We start from the raw sequence: 12264 nt of genomic DNA on the forward strand, positions 1-12264 counted from the left end.
GATGTGCCAGGCGGTGGCTCATGCCTGTAATCCCAGCACTTTGAGAGACCGAGGTGAGTATCACTAGAGGTTGGGAGTTAGAGATCAGCTTGGCTAACATGGTGAAACACCCTCTATACTAAATATACAAAATTAGCTGGGCCTGGTGGCGTGTGCCTGTAATCCCAGCTACTCCGGAAGCTGAGACAGGAGAATCGCTTGAACCAGGGAGGCGGAGGTTGCAGGGAGCCAGAATCTCGCCTTTGCACTTCAGCCTGGGCGACAGAGTGAGACTCGGTCTCCAAAACTAAAAAAGAATAAGAATAAAAAAAGAAATAAAATGTTAGCTGTGGGTGAATTTTAAACATTTTAGTGACCACATTAAATATATATTTTTTTAAAAAGTGAAATTGTTTGTTATTCTTTAACCCAATAATAATATCCAAAATATTATTATTTTAACCCATTTATGCCTGAGGTTGCAATTTTTAAAATTTTTGCAATCAGACCTTGGCAGTGAATGACCTTAAGCAGTAGGATATAAATAACTCCCACGTGTTTAGCGTTCCAACAATGGAACGCTAGGAATAAATGTGTTATCAATATATCATTATTATTATTATTATTATTTTGAGATGGAGTTTCTCTCTCGTTGCCCAGGATGGAGTACAATGGCATGATCTCAGCTCACTGCAACCTCTGCCTCCTGGGTTCAAGCAATTCTCCTGAGTAGCTGGGATTACAGGTGTGCGCCACCACACCCAGCTAATTTTGAATTTATGTTGTAGATGGGGTTTTGTTATATTTACCAGGCTGATCTTGAACTCCTGACCTCAGGTGATTCACCTCTCAGCCTCCCAAAGTGCTTGGATTATAGGGTGAGCCATCTCGCCAGACCCAATAGATAATTATTAATAAAGTGATTTTTGATCCTTAATCTTCTTAATTCACTCTATTTCATATCTGCAGCACATCTCATTTTAAATCAGCCACATTCCAGGTACTCAGTAGCCTGAAATGGCAAGCAGCTGACACATTGAAGTGCATCTCTGAGAGCTCTGAGTCTCTTACCTCAAAGAGGTAAAGGGCCTAAATATCCCTTTTCTACTGGAAGTGAGAGAGCAACCTCTCTCAATAAACCCTGTTCAGCCCAAGGGTGGGAGGGACAGTGCCCCTAGACAGAGCAGCAGCTGCAAGCAGGAAGTGTCTGCATGTAGACAACTGCGTTCCAGTTGCTGTTTGGATTTTGAAAATCCTGTTTGGATTTCTCTTCCAAATATCAGACAATAAACAATCGATGATAGGGCCTCAGAAGGAGGAAATCCATGTCTTCAGGTCTCTTCACAGTGTTGACCTCCACAGTTTAGATGTGGAGGGAGCAGATTAAAAGCTGGTATGCGGGCCGGGCGCGGTGGCTCACGCCTGTAATCCCAGCACTTTGGGAGGCCGAGGCGGGTGGATCACGAGGTCAAGAGATCGAGACCATCCTGGTCAACATGGTGAAACCCCGTCTCTACTAAAAATACAAAAAATTAGCTGGGCATGGTGGCGCGTGCCTGTAATCCCAGCTACTCAGGAGGCTGAGGCAGGAGAATTGCCTGAACCCAGGAGGCGGAGGTTGCGGTGAGCCGAGATCGCGCCATTGCACTCCAGCCTGGGTAACAAGAGCGAAACTCCGTCTCAAAAAAAAAAAAAAAAAAAAGCTGGTATGCGGACGGGCGCGGTGGCTCAAGCCTGTAATCCCAGCACTTTGGGAGGCCGAGGCTGGTGGATCACGAGGTCAAGAGATCGAGACCATCCTGGTCAACATGGTGAAACCCCGTCTTTACTAATACAAAAAAAAAAAATTAGCTGGGCATGGTGGCACATGCCTGTAATCCCAGCTACTCAGGATGCTGAGGCAGGAGAATTGCCTGAACCCAGGAGGCGGAGGTTGCAGTGAGCCGAGATCGCACCATTACACTCCAGCCTGGGTAACGAGTGAAACTCCGTCTCAAAAAAAAAAAATACGGCCAGGCGCGGTGGCTCAAGCCTGTAATCCCAGCACTTTGGGAGGCCGAGGCGGGTGGATCACGAGGTCAAGAGATCGAGACCATACTGGCCAACATTATGAAACCCCGTCTCTACTAATACAAAAAAATTAGCTGGGCATGGTGGCGCGTGCCTGTAATCCCAGCTACTCAGGAGGCTGAGGCAGGAGAATTGCCTGAACCCAGGAGGCGGAGGTTGCGGTGAGCCGAGATCGCGCCATTGCACTCCAGCCTGGGTAACAAGAGCGAAACTCCGTCTCAAAAAAAAAAAAAAAATAGCTGGTATGGTTGGCTCTTTGTCCCAACCCAAATCTCATCTTGAATTGTAATCCCCACATGTCAGGGAAGAAGCCTTGTGGGAAGTAATTGAGTCGTGGGGGCCGACTTCCTGCTTGCTGTTCTCTGATAGAGTTCTCAGGAGATCTGGTTGTCTGATGCGTTGTGCTTTCTCTCTCCTTCACTCTCTCCTGCCACCTTGTGAAGACATGCTTTTGCCTTCTGCCATGTTTGTACACTTCCTGAGGCCTCCCCAGCCATGAGAAATTTCAAGTCAATTAAATCACTTATCTTCATAAACTACTCAATTTCAGGTAGTTCTTTATAGCAGTGTGAAAATAAATTAATACAAAGGTCAACTTCTTATTTTGCTATTTGGTCTTGGAGCTAATTGTCTGGCTGTTGCTTATGTTTTTCTCCTGTGGTGTGCTGTGTGAGTTTAAGCACCAATCATATGCATCTACATCTACTTGCTCTTCTGTATAACTCAATACCATCTACAAGATATCTAACTTTTTTTTTTTTTTTGAGATGAAGTTTTGCTCTTCCGTCAGGCTGGAGTGCAATGGCTCAATCTCGGCTCACTGCAACCTCTGCCTCCTGGGTTCAAGCGATTCTCCTGCCTCAACCTCTTGAGTAACTGGGACTACAGGTGCGCCCCACCACACCTGGCTAATTTTTTGTATTTTAGTAGAGATTTTCACCATGTTGGCCAGGATGGTCTTGATCTCCTGACCTCAGAATGCCGCCCACCTAGGCCTCAAAGTGCTGGAATTACAGGCATGAGCTACCGTGCCTGGCTCGTAATATGTGTTTTAGGAAGCTCTGCTCCAATGGAAATAGTTTCTAAAATACGTGATTTTTTTTTTATCATACCCAAAGAGTGGGACAGCTTCTGTCCCATGCTCTGAAATCTCCTAAGAATTCTAATTTAATCTTCCTTCAAGTTTATACTTCAAACTGAAGTCCATCTTATGATTTGTAAGGGGCTGAATAATCTGACAGCTCTTCCATTGCTATTGGAGAACATGAGACTATTTGTATTATAATAACCTACCCTAGGCTAGCATAACTGACTCCATTTTAGCTGTAAACTCCAACCTGGCTTTCCCCTCCTTACCACAGCCCCTTTGCGTGCATAACTGGGTCATGCTGCACTTAGGAGGATTGAAGCTTACTGTCCTTAACACTTGTCACCATTGTAACTGCATCCTGCTTGACATACCTCCCGCCTGCTATTGTAAGAAAAAAGTTTCCCTTTGATCATTGTGTAGAAGGACCCTGATCGCCCCACTTCTTGGTAATTGTATGGAAACCAACTGTGTCCGCAGCCCCTTCCTCTAACCTGCTTTTCTGCTTTTGTAAACTTCTGCTTCAGCTAGGTACTCCCCTCCCCTACCTAAATCAAGGAATAAAAGATAATCAGGCCACTTCCTCAGGGTCGAGACAATTTTGAGCATTAGCCATCTCTAGGTTGCTGGCAGATCAATAAAGGACTCTTAATTTGGAACTCAGAGCGTGTCACGTTCCTTCTAACTCACTCGGTTACAACAGCGTATTTGAGAAACTCTGTATTAAACTATTTTAAATCCTTTCTACATCATTGATGCAATGTGTGAAAGCTGTAGTGATCTGGAAATTTGGTTTCAAAATCTCAGAAACACCAGATAAAGATGTGTGTTTTCTGATTTATGAATTCCTATTCTGTGAGGGCTTCAAATGTATTTCTAGAGATATTTATACTCAGTAACTTTATTAGAACACCAAGTATCTCTCTAAATGTAAAATCAATCTATTTTTTAATATTCAGTGTTTTAATATAAATTGAGATAGGTAATAACACTACATGACCATTTTTTTTTTTTTTGAGACAGAGTCTTGCTCTGTCACCAGGATGGAGTGCAGTTGTGCAGCATTTGGATGCGAGATTAAAATAATTCACCAAGACAAAAGTATGCCAAATTGCAGGGTCTTTATTGCCGGCGACCACGGAGGACTCACGTCTCTCTAACCCGCGGCCCCGAGGGGAGAGTGCCAAGACTTTTTATACCCGAAAGACCACCTTGGGAGTGGGGTGAGGAGCTGAGAGGAGGATGAAAGGGCTTCAGACATTCCAAGGGCTGGTGGATTCTGTAAATCACCTCCTGGGCAGGGACGGGGGAGGGGGGGGTCTCCGGACATTCCGAGGGCTCGGGGACTTATTGTCACTTTAATTGCTACATAAATGACTTACAAAAGTCAAGATAAACATTAGTTTACACATTGTTTGGGTACCGGTGGAGATTACAGATCTTAGTTCACAGGGGCCAAGATGAGATTAGCTTGGGCCGCGTATCCTGATAAGCAAAGGCCAGCAATTCTGTCAGTTACTGATGAGAAAGGTAAACAACTTCACCTGGTGGACATTATCCAGAGCAGACTAGCAGTCTTATTTACAGAAACCAAGTCAGCAGTTATTGCAAAGAGAATGGGGCAGTTATTACAACTCATTTTTGGAGACACGGCTTTGTCTTATAAAATGGCATTGCTCAGGTTCTGGCTCCAGGCCAGCTATAGCACAGTTGTGTGATCTCAGCTCACTGCAAACTGCCTCTCAGTTCAAGTGATTCTCCTGCCTCAGCCTCCCGAGTAGCTGGGATTATAGGCATGCACCACCACACCCAGCTAAATTTGTATTTTCAGTAGAGACAGGGTTTCTCCATGTTGGTAAGGCTGGTCTCCAACTCCCAACCTCAGGTGATCTCCCACCTCAACCTCTCAAAGTGCTGGGATTACAGGCGTGAGCCACCCCGCCTGGCCATGACCAAATTTCTTATGGTAATATAGATTAATGCATTTACTGTATATGTATATACATTTTATTTTGAGACGGAGTCTCACTCTGTTGCTAGGCTGGAGTGCAGTGGCACAATCTCGGCTCACTGCAATCTCCACCTCCGAGGTTCAAGCAATTCTCCTGCCTCAGCCTTTTTGAGTAGCTGTGACTACAGGTGCATGCCATCACGCCCAGCTAATTTTTTTTTTTTTTAATGGAGTCTCTCTCACTCTGTAGCCCAGGCTGGAGTGCAGTGGCGTGATCTCGGCTCACTGCAACCTCCACCTCCTAGGTCCTGGTTCGAGCAATTCTCCTACCTCAGCCTCCCAAGTAGCTGGGATTACAGGCACGAGCCACCAATGCCCAGCTAATTTTTGTATTTTTTAGTAGATATGGGGTTTCACCATGTTGGCCAGTCTGGTCTTGAACTCCTGACCACGTGATCCTCCCACCTAAGCCTCCCAAAGTGCTGGGATTACAGGTGTGAGCCACCATGCCCAGCCTAATTTTTGTATTTTAAGTAGAGACAGGTTTTCATCATGTTGGCCAGGAAGGTCTGGATCTCTTGATCTCGTAATCTGCCCAACTCAGCCTCCCAAAGTGCAGGGATTGTAGGCGTCAGCCACCGTGCCCAACCCAAATCCCTTCTTTATACATGTCTGTTACTCTTTTTTTTTTTTTTTTTTTTTTTTTTTGAGACGGAGTTTTGCTCTTGTTACCCAGGCTGGAGTGCAAAGGCGCGATCTCGGCTCACCACAACCTCCTGGGTTCAGGCAATTCTCCTGCCTCAGCCTCCTGAGTAGCTGGGATTACAGGCACGCACCACCATGCCCAGCTAATTTGTTGTATTTTTAGTAGAGACGGGGTTTCACCATGTTGACCAGGATGGTCTCGATCTCATGACCTCGTGATCCACCCGCCTCGGCCTCCCAAAGTGCTGGGATTACAGGTGTGAGCCACCGCGCCCGGCACATGTCTGTTACTCTTGCTAGACCTAACATTTTTTTTTTTTTTTAAAGTTTATGAGGTTGGTCAGTCTGGGTTCCAAAAAAGAAAAAAAAAAAAAAAGCTTATGAGGAATTTTTATGTAACCTACTGAGAGATTATAGGAATAACGTTTTATGAAATTTAATGCTTCACACAAAATAATGTGAAATGAGAATAATTTTACAGTGAGTGTACTAAATTACATTTTGCTTAATCAGTACATTTCACTTTTCTTTCTCAATTGGAGAACCCTATATAAGCTTATTTTTCTTCAGTTATTGTTATTGTTTCTCTTATTTTTAGGACTGACATAATTCAGTTTATTGACTTTATTGGGCCAAGTCGTTCAGGTGAACAATGTGAATCCTTCATAAATCATGAGGTTGTTATGACATGTTAAAGAAACAATTGGCCGGGCGCGGTGGCTCACGCCTGTAATCCCAGCACTTTGGGAGGCCGAGGCGGGTGGATTACGAGGTCAAGAGATCGAGACCATCCTGGGCAACATGGGAAACCCCGTCTCTACTAAAAACACAAAAAATTAGCTGGGCATGGTGGCGCGTGCCTGTAATCCCAGCTACTCAGGAGGCTGAGGCAGGAGAATTGCCTGAACCCAGGAGGCGGAGGTTGCGGTGAGCCGAGATCGCACCATTGCACTCCAGCCTGGGTAACAAGAGTGAAACTTCGTCTTAAAAAAAAAAAAAGAAAAAGAAAAAGAAATAATTACAGGCTGGTGTTTGTTATATAATAGATGCTTCATAATTACTGTAAATATTTCCGTTTTAGTGAGTCTTTGGCTCCAGGTAAGACATGGAAAATAGGGTGAGACAATGGCATCAATTCTGCATATGGAGAAAACACCTGAACTCAGGCTGAACAACTGACTCTCTGAATGTAGAAAGAGGAATTCTGCTTTTATTTTTAGATTTTCCCCATTTCCTCTCTGTCTCTATGTTCATCCCCAGCTGCACATGCCTCCCAGCACTGCCCCTTTGCCTGTATTGTGGCTACAGCTTTCTCACTGTTCATGTCACCCCACATCACTTTACAAAGTACTTTGTAAGTCCTGATGAGAAGTTTGGAATTTTTTTTTAAGATGGAGTCTCACTCTATTACCATGCAGTGCAGTGGTACGATCTCAGCTCACTGCAACCTCTGCTTCCAAGGTTCAAGCAATTCTTCTGCCTCAGTCTCCTGAATAGCTGGGACTACAGGCATATGTCACCATGCCCAGCTAATTTTTCTTTTTTTAGGCAAGACAGCGTTTCACCATGTTGGCCAGGATGGTCTCAATCTCTTGACCTCATGATCCACCTACCCTGGCCTCCCAAAGTGCTGGGATTACAAGTGTGAGCCACCACACCTGGCCAGAATTTTTAAATGTGAAAATTGTTGAGTTTTAGGCTATCTACACGTTATAATTACAACATTTTCATCACTTCATTGAGACCAGAGAGATGCCCTGTTAATGGGCCAGAGGATTAAATTAGACAATCATTATTGTCTTCATGAAAAGAAAATGTTATTAGATTCCAACACAAAGAATGGTAAATATAAGGCTGGGCGCGGTGGCTCACGCCTATAATCCCAGCACTTTGGGAGGCCAAGGCGGGTGGATCACGAGATCAAGAGATCGAGACCATCCTGGTCAACATGGTGAAACCCCGTCTCTACTAAAAATACAAAAATTAGCTGGGCATGGTGGCGCGTGCCTGTAATCCCAGCTACTCAAGAGGCTGAGGCAGGAGAATTGCCTGAACCCAGGAGGCGGAGGTTGCGGTGAGCCGAGATCGCGCCATTGCACTCCAGCCTGGGTAACAAGAGCGAGACTCCGTCTCAAAAAAAAAATAAATAAATAAATAAAGGCTTATATTTTCTGAATGCTCTTTTCACAGTAATTGCATAGATCATGCTTTTAAGTACTAACTTTCTAATATTAAGATGTGAGCAGATATTAATGGCTTTTCCACATTCTTTATATTTGTATATTTCTCAACTACAAATGCTTTTCTATGCAATAAGGTGTGAGCATAAATTAAGTTTTACCACATTGTTCATACTTGTTGTTTGTGGCAGTATGAATTATCTTACCTAAAATCAAGTGTGACAGCCATTTAAAGACTCTGTCACATTCTTCACATTTCTAGAATTTCTCACAGGTATGATTACTTTTATGCTTAAGTGTGAGGTGTTATCACAATTTTTGTCACATGTTTCAGGTTATTAGAGTTTTTCTCCTGTATAAATTTTCTTGTTTAGTAAGATATGTAAATGGAATAAAGGTTTTGCCACATTCTTTACATTTGTATGGTTTCTCTTCAGTATGAATTTCCTTATGTCTGGAAAGGCTGGATGACTGGTTAAAAGCTTTGCCACATTCTTTACATTTGTAGGGTTTCTCTCAAGTATGAATTATCTTATCAGTAGTAATGGTTGAGGATCTGTTAAAAATTTTGCCACATTCTTTACATTTTCAGGGTTTCTCTCCTGTATGAATTCTCTTATGTTTAATGAGGTGTGAGGACTGGTTAAAGGCTTTGCCACATTATCCACATTCGTAACGTTTCCTTCAGTATGAATTTTCTCATGTCTAGAAAGGCTTGAGTACTGGTTAAAAGCTTTTCCACATTCTTTACATTTGTGTGGCTTCTCTTTAGTATGCATTTTCTTATGTTTAGGAAGGTACGAGGAATTGTGAAAACTTTTGCCACATCCTTCACCTTTGTAGGGTTTCTCTCTAGTATGAATTTTCTTATGGATAGTAAGTTCTGAGAATTGCTTAAAAGCTTTTCCACATTCTTTACATTTGCATGGCTTCTCTCCAGTATGAATTCTCTTATGTTTTGTAAGGTTTGTGGATAGGTTAAAACTTTTTTCACATTCTTCACATTTGTAGGGTTGCACTTTTTTTGTTTTTGCTTTTTTTTTGAGACGGAGTTTCGCTCTTGTTACCCAGGCTGGAGTGCAATAGTGTGATCTCAGCTCACCGCAACCTCCACCTCCTGGGTTCAGGCAATTCTCCTGCCTCAGCCTCTTGAGTAGCTGGGATTACAGGCACGCGCCACCATGCCCAGCTAATTTTTGTATTTTTAGTAGAGACGGGGTTTCACCATGTTGACCAGGATGGTCTCCATCTCTTGACCTCGTGATCCACCCACCTCGGCCTCCCAAAGTGCTGGGATTACAGGCGTGAGCCACCGCGCCTGGCCTGATAGTAAGTTTTGAGGAGCTGATAAAAGTTCTTCCACAGTCTTTACATTTGAAGGGCTTCTCTCCAGTGCGAACTCTCTTATGTAAAGTTTGTGGTTCGGTAAAAATTTTTGCCACATTCTTCACATTTGTAGGGTTTCTCTCCAGCATGAATTTTCTTATATTTACTAACATTCTTTACATTTGCAACGTTTCTTTCCAGTATGAACTGTCTTATGTAGAGTAAGGTGTAAAAAATGGTTAAAAGCTTTGCCACATTCTTCACATTTGTAGGGTTTCTCTCCAGTGTGAATTCTCTTACGCATAATAAGGTTTAGGGTCTGGTTAAAGGCTTTGCCACATTCTTCACGTATGTAAGGTTTCTGTTCCATATGAATCATCTTATGTCTAGAAAGGCTTGAGCACTGGTAAAAAGCTTTGCCACATTCTTCACATTCATGGGGTTTCTCTCCAGTATGAATTTTCTTAGGTTTAGTAAGGCCTGAGGATCAGTGAAAAGCTTTGCCACATTCTTTATATTTGTAGGGTTTCTCTCCAGTATGAATTATCTTATGGGTAGTAAGGGTTGAGGATCGGTTGAAAGTTTTGCTACATTCTTCACATTTGTAGGGCTTCTCTCCAGTGTGAATTTTCTTATGTTTAATTAAGTTTGAAGACTGGTTAAAGGGTTTGCCACATTCTTCACATTTCTTGGATTTCTCTTTCGTATGAATTCTCTTATGTTTAGTGAGGGTTGAAGACCTGTTAAAGGCTTTTCCATATTCTTCACATTTGTAGAAATGTACTCTAGTATAAATTCTGCTATGTCGAGTTAGGTACGAAATCATGCAAATGATTTGCCAGATTCTCTATAATTGAAAGCTTTCTTTTTAGTATGTCTTACCTTATGTCTGTTTGAATTTGAAAACTTATGAAAGACTTTCACATATTTATCACATTGAATACTTTGCTCTGGGTAGTTCTCAAACACTGGTTGAGTCTATTATCATCTCCTTTGTGCGCCTCACAATCACGCACACTTTTACAGCCTTTTGTTAATGATAAATTCTCATGTCTATATTTTCCATATCTTTTCAGTGTCTCTTTTTAGGAAGAATATTTCATATTTTTCCCTGGCCAATGGTCTTGGGCAAAATGAGAAAACATAACTGAAAGAAATAAAAATAACAAATTATTACACTTGCAAGACTTCAATGAAGATACTTTACAAATAAAACCTATACAATTAAGCAAACTACATCAATAAGATGACATAGCAAAATATCACAGGTCCTGAATCCTTCATAGACATATAAATGTTACAACAACATACTGACTAAAATACATTTGTGGAAAATTTTTAAATGAATTAAGTGTGTAACATGCCCCAGCTGAGCACAATGCAAAGAGCCACATAGAAAAAAAAAACCCAAAAGTTTGTTATATTTACCCAACATAGCTCTTTTTGCTGCCTAATGGAATACTCTGCTTTTATAAGTAAATACCAGGTTGGGCATGGTGTCTCATGCCTAGAATCCCATCACTTTGGGAGGCCGAAGTGGGTGGATCAGGAGGTCAGTAGTTCGAGACTAGCCTGGCCAACATGGTGAAATCCCATCTCTACTATAAGTACAAAAATTAGCCAGGCCTGATGGTGTGCACCTGTAATCACAGCTACTTGGGAGGCTGAGGTAGGAGAATTGCTTCAACCTGGGAGGCAGAGGTTGCAGTGAACTGAGATTGTACCACTGCACTTCAGCCTGGGCGACAGAGCGATACTTTGTCTTGCAAAAAACAAAAACTAAAACTAAAACACATAGAAATAAATTTCCAACTCCTAGTTTTTTTTTAATTAAAGACAAGAAAAGTAGTGGCACAAGTATCTTTATTTCTGATTTTTAGGGAGATTTGCAGATACTGGCTGCTTTCTTTCATGAAATATAGTGCTGAAAAAAAAAAATGGTATACTTTGTTTTTTTGTTTTGTTTTGTTTTTTTATTTTATTTTATTATTTTTTTTTAAAGACGGGGTTTCACCATGTTGGTCAGGCTGGTCTTGAACTCCCAACCTCAGGTGATCCGCCTGCCTTGTCCTCCAAAGTGCTTGGATTACAGGCATGAGCCACTGCGCCCGGCCAATAAGAAATGGTATACTTTGGAATGACAGTTTGAGTTTGCTGAGATCAAAGGTAAATGTTAAGGCAGCGAAGATACTGGCTGCTTTCTTTCATGAAATATAGTGCTGAAAGAAATGATATACTTTGTTTTTTTGTTATTTTATTTTATTTTTTTAAAGACGGGGTTTCACCATGTTGGTCAGGCTGGTCTTGAACTCCCAACCTCAGGTGATCCGCCTGCCTTGGCCTCCAAAGTGCTTGGATTACAGGCATGAGCCACTGCGCTCGGCCAATAAGAAATGGTATACTTTGGAATGACAGTTTGAGTCTGCTGAGAAAGGTAAATGTTACAGCAGCAAAGAGACTGCACAGTACTACAAGCAGAAAACACTTGTAGCAAATGATGACTATCAAGAAGAAACATGAACAAATGCCTTTAGCTAAAAAAAACCTAAGAAATTTCAGACAAGAGACATCTGAAGAACATGTTTGAGAAACTCTTACAATATCTATCCAAGACTATTGGTTTCAGACTATGCTAGGACAAAGCTACATTATAAAGACTGTTATAGGTGATTTGTTCTGAATGTCCAAATTCCAATAAAAGATTATAACATATACCAAATATTAGGGCAACAGAGCCCCATTCGAAATATTTTTTAAATTTTGGAAATCAACAACTAAAAATAAACATATACAAATTAGTTTTTAAAATTTAAAATAGCTGGGCCTGGTGACACATGCCTGTAGTCCCAGCTACTTAGGAGGCTGAGGTGGGAGGATCGCTTGAGCCCAGGAGTTTTAGGCTGTAGTGCGCTATGCCAATCAGGTGTCTGCACTAAGTTCAGCATCAATACGGTGACCTTCTGGGA

At 42.0% G+C, this 12264-nt stretch overlaps 2 protein-coding genes across 2 annotated transcripts in view; one reads left to right on the forward strand and one right to left on the reverse strand.

Annotated features, from left to right (window-relative positions):
• LOC105710986 (zinc finger protein 93) overlaps nucleotides 1-12264 on the forward strand; it is a 491114-nt gene that overhangs the window by 312928 nt on the left and 165922 nt on the right. The gene's annotated exons all lie outside the window — the stretch shown is intronic.
• LOC105710940 (zinc finger protein 85-like) lies at nucleotides 9325-10436 on the reverse strand. Its single transcript, XM_021669231.2, has one exon. It carries the CDS (start codon nucleotides 10122-10124, stop codon nucleotides 9786-9788), a length of 339 nt encoding a protein of 112 aa, XP_021524906.2. The 5' UTR covers nucleotides 10125-10436; the 3' UTR covers nucleotides 9325-9785.

The sequence above is a fragment of the Aotus nancymaae genome, unplaced genomic scaffold, assembly GCF_030222135.1.
Source record: "Aotus nancymaae isolate 86718 unplaced genomic scaffold, 86718_ANA_hifiasm-v0.15.2.pri h1tg000028l, whole genome shotgun sequence".
Taxonomy (NCBI): domain Eukaryota; kingdom Metazoa; phylum Chordata; class Mammalia; order Primates; family Aotidae; genus Aotus; species Aotus nancymaae.

What these genes read in the sequence shown, in the direction of transcription:
- LOC105710940 (XM_021669231.2), bottom strand. Translation starts at nt 10,124, where the DNA reads ATGATTTCGTACCTAACTCGACATAGCAGAATTTATACTAGAGTACAT.